Raw genomic sequence first — 26,169 nt, 5'->3', positions numbered from 1 at the left:
GTTCCTGGGCCAGAAAAGAGAGAGGAGCGGTGTGGGGGACAAGGATGGGAGACGCGTCGGTGTGACCTCCTACTGGGCCAGGCTTTGAGAATATCTGGCTGTAAAATTTCGGATGAGGGGTTGGGGGAACCGAAGTGGAAACTTTGGAAGCAGACTGCGAGGATTCGGGCTGGGCAAATTTAGGAACGAGAATGGGAGGAGGGAACTTGGTAGATTTGAAGGGGAGCACGAGGCCAACGGCCATCGCAGTGGCAACTCCGAGGGGCGGGGATCACAGCCGGGGGGCTGGGGCCGTGCTGGCACCCGGCCCGTGGGGCGGGGGGGCGGGGCCTAGCCGGGAGCCGCCCCCTAGGCCCGCCCTCTGGGAGGGGCTGTCCGGTTACATAACTAACCTGTGCCTGGGCCTTGGGAGCGGCTCGGGCGGGGGCGGGGCGGGGCGGGGCGGGACGGGGGCGGGGCCAGGCCTGCACCGGGCCAGGCAAGATGGCGGCTATGGAGACTGAGGCGATGCCGCTGACCCTAGAATCGCTGCCCACCGACCCCCTGCTCCTCATTCTATCCTTCTTGGACTACCGGGATCTAATCAAGTAATGGGACGACGAGGATGGCAGGGGTGGGGACACGGGAGGGAGGAGGCATTGAGGCAGGAGAGAAGGAGGCCCGGCCCGCGGACAGGACCCCGACTCCCATGGCAGCCAGAAGGTGACGCCAGGGCCACCCTTATCCTGCAGAGCCACCCCGGGGCCCGGCCGAGACGGGAGCGGAAAGGGCCCCACCCTGGTCTTCCTCCAGTCCAGGGCCCAGGCTTGAGGAGCGACGAGAGCCCTCTGTCCTAGGCCTCGGCGAGGCCCAGTTGTAAGGAAGGGAGATGCTGTGCCCCGGTGCCGCTGCGCCCTCGCGCACCCCCGCGCCATACACCCGCCGCCCCCGGTGGCCCCACCGCCTTAGCCCGGTCTGGCTGGCCTAGCTCTGGCCTCTTTGGAAAGGCCTCTGGCCGGGCAGAGCGCTCTTCTCTTTCTGGGCCCCGGGCCTGCGGAGTCTGGCGTCGTGTTGGGGAGATGGGGCACCCAAAAGAAGGAGCCAAGCGACCTCCTGACTCCCCAGGTGCGACTTCCGTGGCACCATAATCGCTAGTAGGGCTCACTCTCGGACTTCTACGCTTGAGAATTGTGTTTTGCTCTCGGCCTAACTTCTCACGGTTGGATGTTGGATTTTGGTTTTTGGTACTGACTTCCGGTGGCGCGATACAGGTGACCATCTTCTCTCCCGTGCGCTTTGGCTTTCCCACATTGCAAACATCTGTTCGAAAAATAAACACCGGCTGTGGTGAGGGTGGTTTAATACTTAGTTCTTTCAGAGTTTAGGACTGTCTGTGATGATAGAAGAAATGGCGCTGACCTCCACCCTCCCTTCTTCGCCCTCCCCCTCCTTCCGAGTCAGGACTGTTTACACCCTTGACAGCTGGTGGCATGGTTCTGAGCTTCTTGTGCCACCGTATATATTTGTAGATAAGGAAAAATCGCCCTCTGAGGATGAGGAGGTGAATTTTTAAAAATTAACCGTTGGATTCTATCCATTTGATAATTGTACCCTGTGCATTAGGGATCCTTTTAGAAATACATCTTTCTCGGAGTTACAAGTAGCTGTTGGTTGGCCTAGGTAAGTGGTGATGGAAAGAAAACCAGAGTTTCTGGCTGCTATCTATATTACTAACGCTTTCATTTTTCTAAAAATATATAATTTTTTAATTTAGGTTTGTTCCAAAACAGAGAGCTAAAATTTGTCTTTTCTTTAGAAAAGTCTTTTCCAACTACAAACTGTTTTCATCTGAAATATTCTATTGCTATAGCATCTTTCAAATCTAATCCCCCTCCCTGCCCCCTCCCTTTTTATCCATGGGCTACATTGCTGCTAAGACATTTGTCATTCTCCTGCCTAAAAACCTATGATGTCTTCTTGTGTATAGACTATAACCCAAACCTCTGGAGGTATCTAAGGCCCTTATTATCTGTCTTATCTAAGGCTTTCAGGCTTTATTTTTCCTCCATTATCATATTTGCACAGTCTAGCCAGATTAGACCTCTGGTACTATACTGCACACTTGTGTTCTTTTGTTCTGGGGCTTAAGCTTGTGACCCTACCTGGAATGCCTGCCTAGCTCTTCTCAATCTGGCAAGACAGAATTCCTTTAAGACCTACTCTTTCGACTTCACTCTCTGCCGGCTTCCTTCCTTTGCAGAATTTATTTGCAATGATAGATTGTGCATTCTTGAATGTAAGAAATTGTTTATCTTGTTTATATTCACCAGTTGTTTTTTTTTTTTTTTGAGTGCCCAATGTTTGCCGTATACCACCCTGTTAAATGTTGAGGATACAATAATGAACAAGATAGACATGAGCCCTCACATGGAGCTTACAGTCTAGTGGGCAAGATGGAAAAACAAATAAACAAGTGTATAATTACAGGAGAAGGTAGTGCTGTGAAGGAAATGGATTGCTCTGGTTAGGAATGTGAAGAAGAGATAATCAAATTTAAATTGGGAGGCGCTGCCATATGTAAAGGGCAGCATAGAGAGAAGTGTGAGCAGAGGCAGACTGGGTGACAGCATGTCCTGTTGGAGGAGCTGGAGGGTTGGTGTGGCAGAAGGTAGGGGGTGACTCACAGGCAGAGTGGCTTGAGCTGAGGTTGACCAGATCAGCCGGGACCTTGGGAACCAAGAGGAGGAGATCAGATTTTATTTTAAGTGCCTTAGGTAGTAATTGAAGTTTTAAACAGATGTGGCGTGTACTCCCCCCAACCACCATAATTGTTTGTGAAGGTAAATTCAGTTGAATAGCATCGGATTTTATCCATATGAAAGTTTTCTAATGTAATGTAACTTCTTTCCTGTATCATATAGCCTCCCTTTGCCAAGTGCCTAGCCCATTGCTAAGCTCCTGAAGTTTTGAGCACATAATTGCTGAACTTGAGTGGATTAGATTGATACATTGGGATTATCAGGTTTTATCGGCTGCATAGTTTGATTCTGAGATTGTGTGATGCCTTCTCCATTTCTGGATGATTTACTGTGTAGCATTCTCAACCTTCACTGTACATCAGAATCACTTGTGGCTCTTTAAGAACATACAAATATCTGGATCTCATCTGCAAGCCTACTGAATCAAGGTCTCTAGGACAGTAGTTTTCAGTTTTGGTTGTGCATCAAAATCACCTTTTGTACCAATTCTAGAGATTCTTTTATGTTGTTTAACTGCCCAGTGAGCTAAATCACAAAACTGGAAGGATTTCTGTGCTCACAAAAATTAGATTGGGTATCTGTTGAACTTGGCAGAAAAAGATGAGGATGATGTTTCTATAAAATCTGAAAATTGAATAAAGGCTATTCTGCTATCATAGATTGATTTTTAATATGCGCTACTCATGGGCTTGGCAAATCCCAGGTGATCTTAGATTCTCTTAATTTGCTATTGCCTGAGTGAAATCTTTGAGTATCTCCTCTCTGTAACTTGTGATTCTCTTATGAAAGGATAAAAACCCACTTCCCTAATCTTAAATTTCTTCCTTTGCCAAATTAATAGTGTAGGTGGATTGGAGCACTGTTGTGTTAGGATCTATATAGTAGGGAAATTATTTCTTCTCAAGTTCCATGTTTTTGAGCAGCGGATGCTAACTTGATTAAGCCATGTACATTGAATCAACCCTGTTATGAATCTGGTGCCTTTTATAGATGAACTCTACAATAGTTGTTACAATTAAAAAAGTATTTGAGGCTGCAATATTTCTTTTCTTCTTTAAAAAAAATTAGAAGAAAAACAAAAGGCCTGTGAAATATTAGCAGAAAAGTCTCAGATATTAAAAAAAAAAATACAAAATCTACTTTATTTACAAGAGTAGCTTTTCCTGTAGAGTAACATTTCTTCCTTGTTTTAGTTTTCTTTAACTGCTTAAGCAAGTACCACGCATTGGGCTGGCTTAAACAATGGGAATTTATTAGCCTTAGGTTTGAGACTGCAAGAGTGTCTTAATCAAGGCATCATTAAGGTAATGCTCTCTTCCTGAAGACTGTGTTCTGGGCTGGCTGCTGGTGATCCTTGGTCTGGGGCTCCTGGCTCACATGGCAGTGCACCATGGTGACTTCTCCTGGCCTCTCCCTCTTTCTCTTCTGGTCTATTTGTCTTCAACTCTTGCTTCTGGGGCTTTCTCTCTCTCTGTGACTGAATTTCATTCTGCTTATAAGGGGTTCCAGTAATAGAATTAAGAGCCATCCTAATTCAGGTGACCCATACCCAACTGAAGTAAGTTCATCAAACAGTCCTTTTTACAATGGGTTCACACCCATGGGAATGGATTACACTTAAGAACATGGTTTTCTGGGGACATAAACTCCAAACCACCATATCCCTATAGGTAGAAATGTTGCTGTCTCTATAATAAATGCAATAAAACTCCTTGACTTCAGATTAACTCCAGTGTTATTTCGATTTTATGGACTTTCATATGAAAATTAGAGTGGTGAGAGGTTTTGGGATTTATTTGTGATCTCAAATATTTAAGATTTTACTACTCACAAGGTAATTAAATTTGCTAACACATTACACAGGTTTTAGAAAATATTGTTTTGCAATTTTAAGGGTTGAAAATGGAAAATATAGAAAAGAAAGAGGGGTAAAATAGATTGTATTGAATATTTTAATCTTTATTTTTAAATTGATTTCTTCCTTTCTTTTATACTACCCATGGATCTTATTAACCACCAGTTGTTGCTATGTCAGTCGAAGACTTAGCCAGCTATCAAGTCATGATCCGCTGTGGAGAAGACATTGTAAAAAATACTGGCTTATATCTGAGTGAGTATACTGGGGAGTTTGTGTTCTTGAAAGTAGGCCCTTGACTTCCATAACACTTGCCTGTCCTAATTTGGCTCTTCCCTCTCTATCTCCTTTGATGGCTTTTCTTTTGCCTGCCAGTAAATATTGGTGTTCCCAAAGGTTTTCTCCTTATCTCACTGCTCTTCTCATTGTGTGAACTCTTCTGCATGGACTGTTGTGGTTTACAGTGACTGTCTGCCTGCTCTTACCTCCCAAACCTGAATCTCCGACCCTGACTTGTTTGCACAGCTGTCTGCTGGACCTCCATTTGGTTCACAGAATTCGGTAAATGCTAATGAGCTTGACAGAATAAAAGTATAAATGATAACAGAGCTATCAAATATTGGGAGGAAGAAGAACTACAAAGGGGGAATTTCAAGTATTACTATAGCCTCGTCTTTTACTTTGAGGTATCAGTAGATAGTAAGTAAATTGATAAATCCAGACCTGGAAGCAAAAACATTTAGAATTATTGAGGTAACTTCCAGAAATGACTAAGTTTTCCTTTGAGGAATTGAGAACAGGAAACTAGTTTTTTGTCATAAGTTCTTTGGTACTTTTGGTATTGATAATATGTGTATATATTATTTGGATTAATAAAAAAGGTGCTTCCCTTCCCCTGCCCACCCCCCTCCTCCAAACAAACAAGCAAACAGAAACCACCCTGGATTGTTCTCCTGTCTTCATCCTTAAACTTGATCCTCCTTCATTCATAGTCTTCTTCATGACAGCACATCTACCTGGGCACACAAGCCAAAAAATAGGAATCATGCTAGATCTCCTCTCTCTTCTCTCCCTACATTCATTCAGTGTCCAAGCCTCGAATCTTCCTATTAATTTCAACTTAGCTGCCAGTTTTGGTTCAGTTCTTCATCTCTTACTTGGAGTGCTACATAACCCTCCTAACTCATCTCCATGTCTCTAGTTTACACCCCTCGAATCTGCTCCTTCCAAACTACAACCACAAATTTGCTCTTCTAACTCACCTGTTAAGCCCTTCAGTGGCTCTCCATTCTCTACAGGATGAAGTCTAAGCTGGTTAGTATGTTACCCTGATGTCCTCTGTGGTTACCTTAATTTACGCTCCAGTAATACTGAAAAACTTAATAGTTCACTGTAGGCACCTTATATACTTCCATGCTTTTGCTCATGCTGTACCTTCCACCTGAGCATTTGGCGCCCAATGTGGGGCCAGCTGTTCCCAACAAATTCTGCAGGTCTTGTTTTAACCCTTGGCTCCTATACTTTTTTTTTTTTTTGTATGTGAATGGTGGGGGTCACATTTCATTCTTTTCCCACATGAGTATCCCCTTATTTGCAGCACCATTTGCTGAATATTTGTTTGTTTGGTTTTTTGTTGCTTGTTTGTTAGGGAAGTGCATGGGCCAGGAATTGAACCTGGATCTCCCGCGTGGGAGGTGGGAATTCTCCCACTGAACCACCCTGGCACCCACCCATACCTCTTTTGAAGGCAAAAAAAATGTGTCTTACTTCCTTTTGGTTAAGTAGACACTGAATAAATATTTGCAGAATTGTACCAAAAAGGAATGTTGAATTATGCAATTACTTTGATGCTTTATGATTCTCTGCCTAATATCAATCCAATGCAAATATGTTAGATTAATACTTTTGTAGAATTAGATTCTAAGTATACTCTAAAATTGGAAAAATACATATACCTTTTTATATTTTGTAACAGGTATATTTTTTAGGAGTCAGTTTTGAAATCCATACCCCACATACTGTTCTCATTATATTGTATTAAGAATTTAAAATTTTATAAAAAGGCAAGTAAAAAGAAAATACATGACTCAAATCACCATTGCCTACCAGCACTAACTCCTGATAAATTCTTGATATGTGCATCACTTGTTGCTGATCAGCATTACATTTGTGGTTAAAATAAGTGGAAATAAAAGCAAAAATAACCGTAAGTTTCCCATAAATTATGTTGGTAGTTGTGTAAAATATTTACTTATATCATTTCAAAATATTTTTAATCATTTTTTTTTTAAATCTATTTAGGGAAGAGAAAACACAGAAGAATCAATGTTGGAAATCTCTATTCATAGATACTTACTCTGATGTGGGAAGATACATTGACCATTATGCTGCTATTAAAAAGGCCTGGGATGATCTCAAGAAATATTTGGAACCCAGGTGTCCTCGGATGGTTTTATCACTGAAAGGTACTGGGAATGCAAGGCCCTTCCCCATTTTAGATACTATTATTGTAAATATTTTAAATAACTTTGGGTCTCTATCATTTGTGCTGATTTGTGCATCTGTGTTAATCTGATACTTTCTTCTAATTCATCATTCACATTTGGTCAGGGAAGTAGAAAGCTGATATTTCTAAAAGGACAATGTACTCTCATGATAGTTCTTGCCCTATTTTTGCCCATGTTGGTAACTATCCTGATATTTATTTTATATAAAGAAACTAGTATTACTAAGATTGCTTAAGGATAACCAGTGTGATTTCTTTTAAAAGTTTTTATTTAATTGAAAAACATTGCCCCCTCTATCAACCCTCTCTCCTATTTTCAGTACAGGTATGTGGGAGGAAAAATGTTTGGCAGTCCAATATTTGGAAAGAACTTGCATCTTTAAGAGTGTAAGAGCAGTATAATATTAGCAAGGAAAATTTTTTCCCTATTTTGACATTTGGGCTGAGATCAAAACTGGGGTCTATTTGATGCCAGAGTCTGCTCTTTCTCCTATGCTATTATTGTCCAACTTTGGCAAGAAATATTAACAAGCTATTTTCCATTGATTTGATTTCTTAATTTATGCCCATGAAAGTACATAAATAGATTGCAGATATATTACAACTATCTTCATTAGCCTCTAAGTTATTTCACATCTCCACTAAAAATAATTGTAAAGTTGTTTTGGTTTTCCTAAGCTAAGATAAGGACCAGTTCTTCTAAAATGTTTTTCTTCCTCTGGAATTAAGGTCTTTTTTGAGACAGCATTCCTTTTATAATTCATATTTACGCTGTAACTTCCCATGCAAATACTTCTTTCTTACAAATCATCATTGTAGATGTTTACAGCTGCATTGCTAGAAAGTAGAAGAAAGAAAGATTCAGCAGAGAGAGTAGATCTTTGAAGGAAAGTACCCTTGATTAATAATTTTAATAGTTTCCTTCTTAGAAGAAAATAATTTAATTCACCCACGATGTGGGGTTAAATACTTTCATGAGGAAAATAATTCTGAAAATAAGTATTTGGTGGATATAAGTAAAATAATTAAGGTTTATATTAGCTATTATTAAACACAGAGCTAGGTACTAAGCTAAGTACTTCGTAAGTATTACTCCATTTAATTTTAAAAATCCTTTGAGGTAGGTAATTACTATTCTCACTTTATAGGTAAACTACGTAAGATTCAAAAAGGTAAATTGTAAAAGGCAGAGTCAAAATTTAAATATAGGGTGGGCCACGGTGGCTCAGCAGGCAGGAATACTTGCCTGCGATGCCAGAGGACCCGGGTTTGATTCCCGGTGCCTGCCCATGTAAAAAAAAAAGAAAATTAAATATAGGGCTGACTGTAGAGCTCCAGTTTTAACCTGTTTGAATGGAGACAAGCTAGCATTTAACATATTTTGTTCGGAATGCGTTAGTTCTGTTAAAGAGCTGGTCCAATAACTGGACATTTGTAACTTGAGAACATAGACGGATTTTCTTTGTAGATAGCTTCTAAGGAAAGAAACTAAGAACATATGGCGGCTGCTTCCCTTGGTTTTTTTTTTTTTTTTTTTTTGCACTCAGTTTGGAGGTGAAATTGTCAGAGAATTCTTTTTTTTGTTTTAACTTTTTTTATTGTTTAATATAGCACATGTACAAAGCAAAGAAAGAAAAAAAGCAGTAGTTCTCAAAACACTCCTCACAAGGAGTCACAGGACAGATCCCAGAGTTCGTCATGGACCACCATGACGTCATGGACACACCATCCCAGATCCTTTTGCTCCAGCACATAGGAGACTAGAAGGAATAAATATTTTTTATCATCACAGTCGACTTTTTTTTTCTTTTTTGTGAAAAATAACATATACACAAAAAGGCAATAAATTTCAAAGATAACAGTTGCAGGACAGATTTCAGAGTTTGGTATGTGTTACAGATTCTACAATTTTAGGTTTTTACTTCTAGCTGCTCTAAGATACTAGAGACTGAACATATCAATTTAATGATTCAGCAATTATGTTCATTTGTTAATCCTTACCTTCTCTGAATAACTCCACTATCACCTTTGATCTTTCTATCCCACTCTTTAGGGGTATTTGGGCTGTGCCCATTCTAATTTTTTCATGTTGGAAGGGGCTGTCAATAATATGAAGAGGCTGGCCCCTCTAGGTTTCAGGACTTATTTGGTTCAGAGACCCATCTGGAGGGTGTAGGTTTCTGGAAAGTTACGCTAGTACATGGAACCCTAGTGGAATCTTATATATTGCCCTAGGTGTTCTTTAGGATTAACAGGAATGGTCCTTGTTGGGGGTTGGCAGGTTATAATAGGTAGCAATGTCTAACTGAAGCTTGCCTAAGAGCACCCTCCAGAGTCTTGTGTAAGAGCAACCTCCAGAGTAGCCTCTCCACTCTATTTGAACTCTCTCAGCCACTTAGACTTTATTAGTTACACTTTGTTTCCCCCTTTTGGTCAGGATGTCAGATAATTCTTTGATAGCCATTCTTTTATTCCCAGTTGCCAATTCTCTGGGATTGCCTTGGGTTGGTATAGAATCAAGACTCTTTGAGCTCTAGAGTGGTGGGGATGCTAGGAACTCTAGGACTGTGAATTTTAGAATTCAGAAACCTAGCTGCTCAACTCAGGTGCCACATTCCCTGATTCAATTTCAAGGTTCTAAAGGTAACTGATAAAAAAGAAAGTTAGAAAGCATTTGTGCTTCGGAAAATTTTTATGTTGCATCTTGAAATTATGGTGTATTAATGTTCATATCATGATTCTTTGAACTTCATATTTACCTTAAATTTGGCTTGGAATTTTGGAGTTGGAAGGGATCTTAGAGATCCTTTATGCTATGGGTTGTCATACTTTTTCTGTAAAAGACAAGATAGTAAATATTTTAGATTTTGTGGGCCAGATAATCTGTCATAACTACCCTGCTTTTATGGTGGGAAAGCAGCCAGACAGTACTTAAACAAATGAATATGACTGTGTTCTGATAAAATTTTGTTTAAAAAACAAATGGCGGCGGGCCGCGGTGGCTCAGCGGGCAAGAGTGCTTGCCTGCCGTGCCGGAGGACCCCGGTTCGATTCCCGGCCCCAGCCCATGTAAAAAAAAACAAACAAACAAACAAAATATAATAAAACAAGAAAATGTTTAAAAATGTTTCCCTTCCTTCCTTCCATCCTTCCTTCCTTCTCTGTCTTTCCTTCCTTTCCTCCCTCTCTCTTTAAAAAAAAAAAAAAAAAAACAAATGGCATGGGTAGTTCGGTGGTTCAAATGCCCGCCTTGCAAGAGACCCAGGTTCGATTCCCAGACCATGGGAAAAACAAAAAAAAACAAAAACAGAAGGCAGGTCAAAATTTGATTTTAGGGTGTAATTTGCTGATGTCTGATTTATACTAGTACCTTCATTTTATAGGTGAAGTGAAAGGCCCAGAGAGATAACTTGTACAAGGTCCCATAACTAATAAGTAACAGGGATAGAACTCTAATCCAGGTTTCTTTGCTCTTAGTAACCTTTTTACTGCTTTCTCATACAAGTAGGCTTGGAAGGAAGGAAAGTAAATGAATACTTGAGTATCTGTAATGTATTTTGTTAGGCACTTTTGCATATGTCTTATTTAATCTTCTAATTTTCTCAGGTAGGTGATATTATCTCCCATTTTACACGTGAGGAAATAGGGTTAAAGAGATCCCACAGTCAGTAAGTGGTAGAACTGAGATTCGAGCCCTCAGCTGTCTGGCTCCCAAATTCTGCTATACTAGGATGCCTCTTTACACCCTGATTTACTGTATTGTAAATATCCATTTCTCTCCTTGCCATGTATGTTTGTTGTTGTTTTATTGTTTTGTTTTTACTTTTTTTATATCTAGCTATCTCTTTTCTTCAAGAAATTCTTGGTTTCTTAATGTGACATGTTAATGTCCAACATGTAGCACGTACCATATAAATACATATTTCTTTCCTCATCCAACCTACTGGTTCAGGCAGCTTGGTTCCTTTTATACTAAACTTCCTTTTAAAAAATAATCTTTTTTATTGTGGAATAGTTTTAGATTTACAGGAAAGTTGTAAATACTATATAGAGAGTTCCTTTATACTCATCACTGAGTTTTCATTTCCCCCAATGTATCATCTTATATCACTATGGAACAATAGTTAAAACTAATAGTATGTTCCTATCAACTGAACTCCAGACTTTTTATTTAGATTCCAGTAGTTTTTCCATTAATGTCCTCTTTCTGTTCCAGGACCCATTCCAGAATACCACATTGTATTAAGTTGTCACTTTAATGAACTCTGGACTAATGCGGTTCCTCTGTCTGTCTTTGTTTTTCATGACCTGGACAGTTTTGAGGAACATGGAGTGTTCCTCAGATTGGTTTTATCTGCTGTTCTCATGATTAGGCTGTGATTATGAGTGTTTAGAAGGTTTACCACAGAGATAAAGTGCCATTCTCATCATGTCAAATCTGGGGGTACATGATGTCCACATGGCATCATTAGTGATATTAACATCCAGAAGTGTGCACAAATCATAAGTGTTCAATTCCATGAATTATCATAAAGTGAACTTGCCCATGTAACAGCCTCGAGATCAGGAAATAGAATACTATCTGTATTTAGAAGCCCCCTTTATGTCCTTTCCCTCCTCTATAGAGGTAGACACTATCCTGATGGCTAATGTCATAGAGTAATTTTTTCTGTTTTTGAACTTAATATAAACTGAGTATGTATTTTATATGAATTATTTGTTTTGTTTGTAAGATTCAGCCATGTAGTGTATAACAATAGTTTGTTCATTTTTGTTGTGGTATTCTTGTATACGGTCAGACCACAATTTATATATTCATTCTAATAATGGATGTTTGTGTAATTTCCTGTTTGGGAACTATTACAAATAATGCGCTTAAGTCATTTTTTATTTATATGTGAACACTATTCTATTGGGTAAATATCTAGGACTGGATTTGCTGGGTTTGAGTATGTGTTTATAAGCTTCAAGGGAAACTGTCAATTTTCCAAAGTGGCCCTACCAGTTTCCATTCCTACCAGTACTTTAATTTTTTTTTTTTTTTTTAAATCTTGGTTTTTCACAAGCAGTATGCTCTTTTTTTTTTTATTTTTTTTTTTACATGGGCAGGTACCGGGAATCGAACCCGGGTCCCCTGGCATGGCAGGCAAGCATTCTTGCCTGCTGAGCCACCATGGCCTGCTCAGTACTTTAATTTTGACATTCTTTTTAATTTAGCATTTCTTATGGGTGTGAAGTGATGATTTAATTTGTATTGATTGGAAATGTTGAATAATGACAGTTTTATCCCTAGCTTTCCAATCCTTCTAATCTTTTATTCTCTTCCTTTTTCTTGCTTTGTTGCACTGACTAGGACCTTCCATACAGTGTTAAATAGAAATGATGGTAGTGGGCATCTGTGTCTTTCTGAATGCAGAGGAGAAGCTTTCAGCTTTTCACCTTAAAATATGTTTCCTCTAGTTTTTTTTAATAGATGCTCTTTACCAGGTTGAAGAACTTCACTTCTATTCCTAGTTTTGGAAGAGGTTTTTTTTTTTACTAGATAATTAAATTTTTATCAAATGCTTTCTTTGCTTTGTGATTGTTGTTCTTTCCCCCCTGTCACCTGATTATTTTTCTAAATGATAAATTGATAAATCAACTGTGTATTCCTGGAATAAACTTACTTCTGTTTGTAATATGTTATCCTTTTCATATATTATTAGATTTGATTTGCTAGTATTTTACTGGGGTTTTTACATCTATGTTCATGAGAGAGTTTGGCCTGTAATTTTCCTTTCTTGCAATGTTCTTGTCAGGTTTTGGTATCAAGATGATGCTGGCCTTGTAAAACAAGTCGGGAAGTGTTGCCTCTTTTTCTGTTCCCTGGAAGAGTTTATGTAAGCTTGGTCTTATTTCCTCCTTAAATTGTTAGTAGAATGCACGAGTGAGGCCATTAAGTCCTGGAAGTTTCATTCTGGAAAGGTTTTTAATTAAGGATTCAATATCTTTATTAGATATAGGACTGTTCACACAGTTGCTATTCATTCTTATGTCAATTTCGATAAGCTTTTTCTAGGAAATCCATTTATTTCCATTTCATATGTTTTGGTTTTTTATAATATCCTCTTGTCTTTTTTAATGTTTGGTCCATCTTTATCTATTTTTGGTATTAGTTACTTGTGCTTTTCTTGATCTGTCTTGCTAGGCTAATCTTCTTAGTCTTCTCAGAGTACTGGTACTGCTGAAAGCTCCACTCAGCTCTTGACTTCTCAGACTTGCATTCAAAACTGGCAACTGCCTCAGAGACAAGGTGGCTCTAGATACCAGGCTCACTACTCTTTGTTTCACTCTTCCTCTTGATCCCACCAGTTTTACTGCTTTGGTAGTTCTCCAAACACCTTAAACCAGTTTTGTTTTTGTTGTTCAGCTTTCCTAGTTGTTTTCAGCCGGAGATTTAATCTGACAATCTAATCTGGTGGACTGTTGCTGAAAGTAGATCTCTTCTCTTGGTATTTTTAATTACTTCCTGCTCTTTAATGCGAGAATATGTGGCAAATGCGCAAAATAGAATCCAGGTTAATGGCCTCTTCACAGCATGAACTTAAACTTTATGTCCTGTATTTCATATTAAGAGACCATATAAAGACTTTTGAGCAACATCAGTTTAGTGAGTCTCGAGGTGTCATTTTTTCTTAAATAAACCAAAAACATGAGTATATTAGACTTAGAAAACTGATTTACATCTCTAAAGTTTGTGTTGTAATGTCAAAAAAATTATTGTGGAACTCACTGGTGCCCACCTTTCCATATTTTATTTAGTGCTGGTGTTTTCCCTTCTGAGAGGAAACCGAAGAAATTTCCTTGCTCAGTGCTTCAAGTAGCAGAGCTTCTCTAAAATGATGCAATTTTTCTTTGAATTTTTCAATTCATTTTGCTATATTTCAGCAATACATTTTGGAAAGAATTCACTTCCTCAAAGATTGTTTCATTGGTTAGCTGATAGTTTATATTTCTTCTATTTCTTCTTAGATTTGAGGCTTGTGTCTTCACAGCCGCTTTTTTGTATTTACAGAGGGTGCTCGAGAAGAAGACCTAGATGCTGTGGAAGCTCAGATAAGTTGCAAACTTCCTGACGATTATCGGTGTTCATATCGAATCCACAATGGGCAGAAGTTAGTGGTTCCTGGGTAAGTAAGATGCTTCTAGTTTTGGTTGTGTTTACTGATGCAAGTTATTTTCTAGAATGAAAGTAAACAAATTATATTTGTATTTTACCTTTTACAGATCAAAGCAGTATAAGAATTCCCTCTTCCTCCTTATACCAATCCATAAGAAAAATATATATCTTGAATTTGATTTTATCAAAATTAATATCTTGTAGAAACATCATGTCTCCGAACACATACTTATAGTTAAAATGAAATCAACTTGGGGTGGGGGATACAGGACATGGGGTAGATGTGTGTGTGTATTTTAACAAGGTGTTCAGAACCTTCGAAGTGTTATCCTGTTATAGGCAATGTAAATTGTTTTGGGGTGCTCGATGTATATTCTGAGTAACATAAATATTGAAAGCAATAATTTGTTCAAAGATACATATAATAAAGTAAAGAAAGTAAGTTTTGTCTCATTCAGGTACAGCCTATAATTGAATGACCTATTTTAAACTCACTTCTAAAAGATGATATATTCATTGTGGAACCTTTTAGTAAAAGTAAACCATGCAGTAGGTACCAAATTCACTCAGTTGTAGTACTTATGCTTTGACTAGATCTTCCCTTTTTGTACTTTTATGAAATAAAATTGAGAGACATTGCATTTGTGAAATGCCAGTAAGAATTTAGGGAGAACTTAACACTGTTCTTATTGGTACCTGTTGCCCACTGTGTGTGAAGAAGGATCCGAGTAGCTGTTATTAGTTCAGATCAGGGTTGTGTACAGGGAATCCCAGAGGTGATCATACTGAGATTACAAGATGGTACTTAGAAATCAAATATTGGGCATAGGCCAGAACTAGAAACCAATTAGGACTGAACAAGTGTGAGTTAGTGGCTGTTTTTATCTGGTCTGTTTTTTTTAATCCGGTCTGTTTTTTTTCCTATCTGAAACTTGACAAAGTTGAAAATTTGACAAATTTAAGAGCGAACGAGAGAATCATTGCCCAGAAGTGACATAAAAAACAGGTTATAAATTTCAACATAGGGATTTTTATCTGTACATAGCTCAAGCCATGAGACTTAGGGTAAGGATCTCATCAAAGACCACGTAGGCCTTGACACCTATGCGGTTATCACGTATATGCAGTGTGATTAATTTCTACTCTAGGCATTGAGGATTTATGAAAATTTGGGCAACATGTAGGCTGATTTACATTTATACTCTCTGACAGGATAGGATGAGCTAAAAGTTGAACAAGATAAAGGTGTTAGAATTTGCCTCTTTGATTTGTCATACATACTTATATGGCAAAAAAATATATCGTGGCAAAATGAATTCTTTTATGTACTTTATTTCTTTCAAAAAATCTGAAATTTAGGCTTTTAATTTAAACAAGCTTCTTTCCACACAAGGGTTTGAACTTAATATGTAGAAATTGTGGTGTTTTAGGTATTCCTGGCTTAGAATTGGCTTGTTGATCAGTACTTGTAACATTTTCTATGTGAAATTATTAATCAACAAAAAGATTAAGGCACAGCTATTTGTTTGGCACTGTAATTTATTAAATTTTTGTATCTATATTCTTCTCAGGTTGTTGGGAAGTATGGCACTGTCTAATCACTATCGTTCTGAGGATTTGTTAGATGTCGATACAGCTGCTGGAGGGTTCCAGCAGAGACAGGGACTGAAATATTGTCTTCCTTTAACTTTTTGCATACATACTGGTTTGAGTCAGTATATAGCTGTGGAAGCTGCGGAGGGCCGAAACAAAAATGAAGTTTTCTACCAGTGTCCAGTAAGTAGGATGTATGTTCAAATGTGGCTTTTATGTATATTCTGATGATTGTATAAATATGTGTGCATTTGGTATTTTCAGGGTTGTAAAGGATTTTAGAATGGAAAATGATTTTCATAGTTACCTGAGTTATTACTCTGTAAAATTTAAAGAGATTACATAGCTTTTAATTTTTTTCTAAGCCTTTTCATGTCAAAAATGAAAAGGCTCATTTTTGACCAGGTACCTCTGTTGGAGGGATAGTGGTTAGGTCTCTCTCTGTTTACCAAGAGAAGTAACTAACCCAGAATTGTTCAAGTCTCTTTATTCTGAATCCAGAGTCCTTCCTTCTAGGATAATAGGCCATATATCTTACCTTAACTTCCTAATTGTTTTCATGAAGGATAATTTCTTGTGTTTTTTGTGACAATAATAACACTACTCCAAGGGCTCTCTAGGAAAGACCCAAGTGTAGAAATCGTAAGGACAAGAACTGAAAACCATGAGGAATATCAAAATATTGGTTGGTGTGCTTAAATTATTTTTATTTTTATCTGTTTTGTCTTATCTCCAGGAAAGTATACAGATAAGGAATATTAAGAAATGAACATAATACATTTTTATCAATTATAACATTCTTTTTCTCACCTAGGACCAAATGGCTCGGAATCCAGCTGCTATTGACATGTTTATCATAGGTAGGAGAAAGAAAATTCTGTTTCTTTTTGCTTCCTGGCCAAAAAATTAAGTTGGTAAAAAAACTGCTTTTCAATTAATTGGGCAACTGGAAAATTTATTCTTATACTTCTTAAGACTTACTGTTTTATATAAAGTACTGCATTTAGACTTTCATTAGAGGCATGGACTTTTTTGAATTTGGTTTCTGCTTGGATAAAAAGCCATGCTTTTAGCCATCTTGGGCTCTTAAGACTCCTTTATCAAACAGGAAAGTGTAGAGAGTTGCTGTGAATGGATATATGGTCCCTTAACATGTACCTATATTTTCTATCTATCAGATTAATAAATAATGTGGAGATAAAAATATATATATATATAAACAAAACTTCATACTTTTTCTCTTTTGATGCCAATGCTATAGTAAGATACAGTCACATTAGTAATCTAGAGGCAGCAGTTTGCACAGACCAGCATAAATTATGTGCTTCATAAACTCCCTGATGCCTATGTTTCATAAACTCCTAGTTCTTCTTGGACTTAAAAGGCTGTTTCTTATAAATTTTGAGAACTTTTCGATTTGTATGCAAATGTACCTCATCCTTTTGCTATTTGTCAGATTTTATTTTGCTCACATTTTGTTCACTTAAGAGAAGCTTCCTGACTTTCCCTTCTGCTTTTTAAAGGTGTTGCTGGCATATATTAAATATCCATATATATTAAGAGTAAAGGAGCCTTGTAGACTAAGGAATCTGTTTTAACTTGTATTTTATACTTGGATCCTTGAACAATGGAGTAGTAAGTTTCCATTTTGTTCTGTACTATGTCATGTTCCAGGTTTGTGGTATACTTCCTAGCATCAAGAAGACCTCACCCCTAGTAAGTTATAAAAAGCTTTTAAACTTTGGCCCTAGTTTTCAGCTCACCCTGATTCACGTGGTTTGTGGTTTCTAAATTAAGCACCCTCTGGGGGTTATGCCCAGGCCACCAGTTGTGAAGCACATACTTTGAGAGATGGTCATCAGGGCTCCCTGAGCTCTAAAGGAAGCTGCCAGCTGGTCTGACATGGTGTTCAAGACCTGATCACTATAGCAGACCACTATAATCTGATAGTACTATTTTGGTAGCTGGGAGAGCTATTTGGTAGAACGGGAGAGCAAAGCAGAGGCTGTGTTATGCACGGAGAAGAGATGAGATGAAAAGTTATTGCTAGGAGGAAAAATCATAAGTTAGCTCATAGGAAGCTCCCTTGATAAAACTCAATACTATCAAAGAAATTCCAAAACATGGTCTTACTTTAAAAGATAGACCATCCTAGAACATATAAATTGCATCTTAATATCAACCAAGTTTGACTTTCTTGGAATTTTTGGGAACACATAGGTAGTGTTCTTTAGGTAGTGTTCTCCTAGTGTTCAGTGTGCTATTAATAGATATTTAACAAAACTGAGATCTGTGTGGAGTTTAATTGTGAATGCTACATGCATATTCTGTTACATCTTAAAGAACACACTTTGGTACATATGTGATACATTAAAATACACTGTGCCAATGCCATCCTGACCAAAAAGGGGAAAAGAAGTGTAACAAATAAAGTATCAGTGGCTGAGAGAGTTGAAATAGAGTTGAGAGGTTACTCGAGGTCACTCTTATGCAAGCTTCAGTTAGACATTGCTACCTACCATAACTTGCCAAACCTCAACCAAAACCATTCCTGCCATGGGCTATTGTACAAAGGTTCCACGCACTAGGGTAACTTTCCAGAAACCGGCAACTTCCAGATGGGTCCCTGGACCAGAAAAGTCCTGAAATGCAGAGGGCCCAGCCTCTCCAGAACATCAGCTAGTTCCATCCCCCTTTCCCATATTATCAACAGCCCCTTCCAACGTAAAAATGTTAGAATGGGCATAGCCCAAATACCTGTAAAGAACAGGAGAAAGATCAAAGGTGATGGTGGGGTTATACAGAGAAGGTAAGGTTTAACAAATGAGTATGATTATGAACCATTACACTGATATTTCTTTTAGTCTCCAGTATCTTAGAACAGCTAGAAGTAAAAACTTAAAATTTGGAATTGTAACCCATACCAAACTCTGTAATCTGTTCTACAATTAATTGTGATGTGTGTTTGTATATATGTTATTTTTCACAAAAGGAAAAAAAGAGTTGATTGTGATGAAAATGCACAGCTATATGATATTGTAAACCACTGATTACACATTATATGTTATGTGAATATATAATATATAGCAATAAAAATAATTTAAAAATTCAGTGAACAATTTACAGATCACAAAAAAAATATACTGTGCCAATTTCTTTTTATGTGACTCATAGGATTTTTTTAAATGTAGTGTAATTCCATGAAATATAGAAAATGATTTTTTAAACCCTTCAGGGAAATTTTATGTTTTAAAATATATAATTGTATCATCTATGAATTTTGGCATTGACATTATACATATTAGCTTCTTAATATCTTGCTCACAATAGATAGATGCAAAGTGATTATTTTGATACAAAAATATTAATAAATAATGGGTTAGACATGGGAAATGACTCCAGGGATTAATCAGACCCTGGCACTGTGGGATCAACAATTCCATCCAGACCAAAAGGGGGAAAAGAAGTGTATTTAATAAAGTATGAGTGGTTGAGAGAGTTCAGATAGAGTGGAGAGGCTACTCTGAAGGTTGCTCTTAGGCAAGACTCTGGAAGTTGCTCTTACGCAAGCTTCAGTTAGACATTGCTACCTATCATAACCGGCCAACCCCCAACAAGGACCATTCCTGCTAATCCTTAAGAATACCTAGGGCAATATATAAGATTCTACAAGGGTTCCATGCACTAATGTAACTTTCCAGAAACCTACACCCTCCAGATGGGTCCCTGGACCAGATAAGTCCTGAAACCTAGAGGGCTCAGCCACTCCACAACATCAGATAGTTTCATCTCCTTACTCCATATAAGTGACAGACCTTTCCAACATGAAAAAGTTAAAATGGGCATAGCCCAAACACCCCTAAAGAGAGGGATAGAAAGATCAAAGGTGACGGTGGAGTTATACAGAAAAGATAGGATGTAATAAATGAATATGATTACTGAATCATTAAATTGTTATCTCTTTTAGTCTCCAGTACAATAGAGCAGCTAGAAGTAAAAACCTAAAACTGTGGAATTGTAACCCATGTCAAACTCTGAAATATATTCTACAACTAATAGTGGTGCTGTGCTTGGAAATTTATTGCTTTTTTGTATATATGTTCTTTTTCACAAAAAAGAAAGAAAAGTAGACTGTGGTGATAAAAGATATTTAAGCCCTCCAGCCTCCTATATTCTGGAGCAGCTAGAAGGAAAAATCTGAGAGGATCATATGGTATCTGGGATCTATCCTGTAACTACTTGAAGAGTGTTTTGAAAACTATTTCTTTTTTATTTCTTTGCTTTGTATATATGTTATAGTATAAAATAAAAAAAAAATAAATAAATAATGGGTCAGAATGGTCCAATAATAGACATAGAGAAGAGACAACTATTCCGGTTTACCTTCTTTCACTTGATGCCTTTAAATTTTTAATGCTTTATACCCTCAGGCACAGGCTTGAAGTATATTTTCTATCATTCCCTAAGTAGAAAAAGTAAATTTGACAACTGACATTCATCATGGCAGAGTGTAGGAACTGGGTTAATAGAAACCAGACTACAAAAAAATTCATTGAGCAACACTGATTAAGGGACTAATGTGTGCTTGACACTGAGAGGTAGTAATAGTAAATAATGGGGTGGAGGGGTCTGATAAACTTATATTGTATTCCCTAGAAGGGGTGAACATAATTCATATAAACACTTGTTATTGACCCAGTCAGTCCCTAGGTCATGAATATGTAGTCTGGACTGAACTATCCCAGTAATTCTTTCCTGCTTTGAGTTGGTCACCAGTATTCTGGAGGACAACTGTGCAATTAAATACAGAGCAGTGCAGCCAGACCACCTTGGGATTGGTCTGATGCATAGAACTCAGTAATGCCGTATCCCTGTTAGATGTCCAAACTGAGCCTGGCTTTTACTGGAGTTCTGTGCATGGGTCAGGATGAATCAGGACCAGGAGTACAGCCTGATTGTCTAAGGATCGCCACTGGTATTTTTCTTATAGTTTCTTACTAGACATAGCTGTATCTCCTTTTTGTTCTATATATTCTAGTAGTAGTATTCAGAGAGCTTTTCATTCTCATACGAGAACAAGTGAAAGTTGAAAAACCAATTAATTATAGGTGTAAAAAGTAGTTTGAAGGCAATTGGAGGTTACCCTAGGGAATGGAAGAGTGGGACAATCCCAAGGGGATAAAGTGCATAGAATTAAGAAGAGAATTGACCTGACATAGGAGTAGTGGAATTATATCTATAAATGTTTCCAGTTTTAGCATCACATCTGTAGTATAGGGAGAGTATAATTGTTTCCTGGGTAGTTTTTTTAAAACTATTTTTCCTTTTTTTCTCTCTGTTTTATAGGTGCTACTTTTACTGATTGGTTTACTTCTTATGTCAACAATGTTGTGTCAGGTGGCTTCCCTATCATCAGAGATCAGATTTTCAGGTATTTCACTTGCGATTTTTTTAATTGAAAAAAAAGTCACAAATAATGAGATGAAATTACCTGAAAAGGGTAATAACAGAACCTAATTCTCATCATTTTAAATCTCAGTTTTCATTTTAAAGCCAAAACGTCCAAACAGTTCAAGAGCCAGTATTTTTCTTACCTTGAAATAGCAAGAAAAAAAAAACCCTGATTTTAATTTAGAAGCTATGGATTTATAGTACTATATAGTTTCTTTTTAGGGGGAAAAATACCCTTTCTTGCCAGTTAATACTAAAACCCTGTCTTGCCAATTAATACTATAAATAGCAATTCAGTAACTTATCTCCTGGCAAATATTATTTATCTCTAAATGGGATGTTCATGTATTGCAGCTAGTATTAGAAGTAATACTGGTTTATAGCAGCCTGATTGGTAGAAAAGATAGATTAATTATACATTAGAGGACTCTAGGAGCAACATATTGACAAGTTTTTTGTCAGTTACCATTTATAATATGTATCTGGGTGTTCAGATGTCATAAAAGTTTCCTTAGCTCTGACAGCTGAGATATGCTCTTTTTAGTTTCTAAATTAGTCACTCATCCGTTATTTAAACTATTGATCACTAAATCTTAGACTGTTCCCATTATTGATCCAGAGTTGTCAAAGTTTTCTAATTTGTTTATAATTTCTAGTTTTCTTCTAAGGTTAGTAGGACTATATTTTTAAAGTCACATTATTTAAATTTTTGATCCTATAATAAACTATAAGCTATTTGGCAATGTATCTTTAAATATTTTCTCTTACAGTATTAAAATCAGTTGATTAAAATTTTTAAATTTGTTTTAATTATCTAGATATGTTCATGATCCAGAGTGTGTAGCAACAACTGGGGATATTACAGTTTCAGTTTCCACATCGTTTCTGCCAGAGCTTAGCTCTGTACATCCACCCCATTATTTCTTCACATACCGAATCAGGTGAGAATTTTATATGGCTTTGACTTTCAGTTAATAGAGGGGTATATCCTATGGATGTGTTGTTATTGCCCTGTTTATGATATACAAAACACATTTTGAAAGCCAGTTTCTTGCTGACATTTGGAGGGAGATGGATAACAAGATTTTCCATAATATGGTATTTGTAAAGTACTGTGAGTTTACATTAATCTCTAAGTTATTTATCTGTTGTGAACATACTGTGTATAAAGTGGTGTACCAGATACTGTAGGTGGACTGCTAAGTTGTAATCATTATTAAAACTCTCTCTATGTAAGTTGTAATGTATTCTATCAGATTGTCCAAGATAAAACCATGCATTTTAAATTTCATCTGGTCAATCTATATTGAATTAAAATTATAATAAATATTTATTGAGTGCTCCCTGTATGTCAAACAAGATATTGAACATTGGATTTGATTAAATAAAAAACTATTTAAATCCACTTTAATTAGAGGATTTCTAATTATATCTAATAATGACATAATGAAAAGTCATTGCTTTAAAGGATTAAGGATAATGTATACGTAACAAAAAGCATCCTAGGATTTTGGAATTGTATACTTACCATGAAGCAGCCTAGGAATATCTTTGATATGTCCAGTTATACTTGTATAGATGTTTGCTGTTTTAGTTGTATAATTTAGATCCTGTCAAGGACTGAGACGTGCTTAAAATGAAAACACCTACACATGGCTATAGGAGTCTCAAAAAGAAAAAGAAGCAAACAGATTATTAGAAAAAGCCAGGGGAATGACAGTATTGGGAAAAAGAATCAAGGTTAATCCCAGTAATAGAATGGTGACATTTTGTTTTGAGCTTTTTAGTAGATAATGGAAAAAAGGGAAATGGGTTGCATAGAATATAGTAGGAAAAAAAGGCTATCAATTACAGAAGTTTTTTATGACACTACAATCTAGAGTTTGTCAAATTGACCCTTATTTGAATGGTAAAAGATTATTGTCACCAATTGTGTTTGTAAATTTTTTTGTTGCCCTTTTTATTGCTGCCCCTCAGTGCGTAAAACTGAGTAAAAGCATTTCTCAAAAACAGTATCTTTGAGAAGTTATAGACTAGACAGTTTACATAGGCTATGGGTTTGGGTTTATTAATTTCTTTTGGAAATTCCTTTCATAGTATTCAACTGAATACAGTAATCTTAAACAAAATAAAAGAAAACAAAAAAGCTAGATTTGTGTCTCTACTCCCTTCTCCAGGATTGAAATGTCAAAGGACGCACTGCCTGAGAAGGCTTGTCAGTTGGACAGTCGCTATTGGAGAATAACAAATGCTAAAGGTGATGTAGAAGAAGTTCAAGGACCTGGAGTAGTTGGTATGTAACCAACATTTGGATTTATACATCAGTTGCTTCTAAGAAATTTTAGAGTATGTATATGACACATAATTTGGTGAATGTAGTTAATGGATAAGGCTGTACCTTTGAATCTCTGTGTTCTGCAGTGTGAAAGATATAAATCACACTTCTAACTATAATACTTGGCTTCATAAATATGAAGTATAATGGTCATTATCCTATCTGTTTAGTCCTGTTAACATTAACTTTTCTAAAATTATAGCTAACTCAATTAATATTCAGTTGTCTTCCATTCTTTGAGTCACCTGGTTCCTCATTATCATATTCAGTAGAGTGACAGTATAGGGAAAAAAGAATACATTTCATATTGCTTACCTTTATGAAGTTTGGAGGGAACAATTACACTTAATAGCACATATTTTTATTGTTTGCATATTTCAGTCTTTAGCTCTGGTTACCATTATTACATTCACCTTTTTTTATACACAAAGTGTCTGCACCCTCAGATTTTTGAATGTGTGCTTTAGGAAAATAACATAATATTTAAACTATGTACTTATCAGCCAAAAGCATATACAGAATTCAGTTTAAATTAAAGTTCCTTAATTCATTGCCACCAATAAATTCATCTTCTGCATGTTTGAGATTTTTTTTCCTGCATTTATTTGAGGAATATTTTCCTGTCTCTTGGTCTGTTGGTATAAGTAAGAAAAATCTTTTCTGACTGCCATATTGTCTGGGGTTACGTTCAGAGCTTTATGTTTTCGTCTCTTGCTACTTTTAAACATTTAGATTACCCTTATGTCTGAACTAGTATCTTAATTGTGAGGCCTTTGTTACCCGTGTCTTAAAATTGGTATCTTTGATGACTCATAGCTCTTTGGGAAATAAATATGCCTTTGTTTTGTTTGATTAGATTTCCCCCCTGGGATATAGAAAATTTGGGGAATACAAAAAAATTGGGAAGAAGAAAGCATTCTTGCCCATAATCTCATCACTGTTAACATTTTGTTAATTTCCCTTTAGGTTTTTTCCCCTAACTGTTCATTTACTTTTATGTAGTTTACATAATCTTGTAGAGGATGTGTTTATTTACTGCATGAAGACCTGAATTTCATAATTTAATTTATTTTTACCATTTTCCCTACAGGTGAATTTCCGATCATCAGCCCAGGTCGAGTATATGAATACACAAGTTGTACCACATTCTCTACAACATCAGGATATATGGAAGGATATTATACCTTCCATTTTCTTTACTTTAAAGACAAAATCTTTAATGTTGCCATTCCCCGATTCCATATGGCATGCCCAACATTCAGGGTATCTATAGCTCGACTGGTAAGTTAAGTTTTCCTCTTAGTGCTGATTTTACATGACTTTGTAGAATTAACTATGTGGAGGGTCTTTCTTGACTGAGAAAATAAGTGGTTTATAAAGGGTGTTCCAGAGAACTTGAGAGATTCTGAGAAGTAATGTTGGGGGAGGAGGGCGACATGTGCGCTAGACTCCATACACTATGAACAGAGTAACTCTACTTTTCCAGTTGTTTCCAAAAACAGTTCTTTCACCTAAAAAAGTATGTGAAATACTTGTAGACTGGTGAGAACATTACTATATTATTTCATTAAAATGGAGAAATCCATTTCTTACAGTGTGTTCACTTACTAAAACTCCCAATTTAGTAAAATAATATAAATATCTGTGGAGATTATTACAAAGAGATTTAATGGGTAGGCTTGTATTTTTAGTAATCTCTCTCTCTCTCTCTCTGAGATCTTTTTTTTTTCAGGTTTATTTATTTATTTATTAAATAAAAAACAAATCCACACACAACACGAACATTCTTAATGTATGAACGTTCCATACTTTGTGTGCAATCAATGGCTCACAATATCATTACATAATTGTATATTCATCACTATAATCATTTCTCAGCTGAGATAATTTCTTAAGCCAACTAGGTTTGCTTGTTTGTTTTTTGGTATGCTGTATGGTCGGGGTTACATTTCATTCTTTTTTCCATGTGAGTATTCCCTTATTGCAGTACCATTTGTTGGATTTTTGTTTGTTTGTTTTTGGGAAGTACATGGGCCAGGAATTGAACCCGGATCTCCTGCATGGGAGATGAGAATTCTACCACTGCACTAACTTTGTACCTCCCAACTAGGTTATTTTTAAAACTGGTGTTTAGGGTTACCTTATGACAAGTTTAGCAGAACCCTAATATTATGGGCTATAAAGCGATTAAAAAAAATTATGAAGCTCACTTATAATAATAATAAAACACAAATTATTCACTTAGAATGTAGTTAAGACATAGGTGTTAAATTCCAGAAAATGCTTTCTGACTCCTGGAATGACCCTGATGATGAGTCTAAGTCTGGGAAGACAGATATGATATTAATCTGAGAGCTGATATATTCCCAATTCCAGAGTGGAAAGAGAAGAATGATGATGAATCTTTAGGCTATTACTTTTGTGGTATGTCTGGTGAAAAGAATCTATAGCCTAGGTTCAAAAGGAAAGTTTAACTTCCCTCCCAAATAAATATACAGTAGAATGCTATCTACTGTATATATCCAGTACTGG

General features: G+C 36.8%; 1 protein-coding gene across 2 annotated transcripts in view; it reads left to right on the top strand.

Annotated features, from left to right (window-relative positions):
• Positions 1 to 436: 436 nt before the first annotated feature.
• Positions 437 to 26,169, top strand: part of FBXO3 (F-box protein 3) — a 35,687-nt gene continuing 9,954 nt past the window's right edge. For both annotated transcript variants that reach the window (XM_077114362.1, XM_077114363.1), the window contains exons 1-10: positions 437 to 587; positions 4,759 to 4,848; positions 6,895 to 7,058; positions 14,154 to 14,268; positions 15,830 to 16,034; positions 16,666 to 16,711; positions 21,198 to 21,282; positions 22,121 to 22,243; positions 23,480 to 23,595; positions 24,728 to 24,918. In XM_077114362.1, the coding sequence (XP_076970477.1) occupies positions 484 to 587; positions 4,759 to 4,848; positions 6,895 to 7,058; positions 14,154 to 14,268; positions 15,830 to 16,034; positions 16,666 to 16,711; positions 21,198 to 21,282; positions 22,121 to 22,243; positions 23,480 to 23,595; positions 24,728 to 24,918 (1,239 nt within the window). In that variant the 5' untranslated portion in view covers positions 437 to 483. The remainder of the gene's footprint in view (positions 588 to 4,758; positions 4,849 to 6,894; positions 7,059 to 14,153; positions 14,269 to 15,829; positions 16,035 to 16,665; positions 16,712 to 21,197; positions 21,283 to 22,120; positions 22,244 to 23,479; positions 23,596 to 24,727; positions 24,919 to 26,169) is intronic.

The sequence above is a fragment of the Tamandua tetradactyla genome, chromosome 8 (assembly GCF_023851605.1).
Source record: "Tamandua tetradactyla isolate mTamTet1 chromosome 8, mTamTet1.pri, whole genome shotgun sequence".
Taxonomy (NCBI): Eukaryota; Metazoa; Chordata; class Mammalia; order Pilosa; family Myrmecophagidae; genus Tamandua; species Tamandua tetradactyla.
The sequence above is the reverse complement of the archived record's forward strand: the minus strand, read 5'-3'. Positions and strand labels throughout refer to the sequence as shown.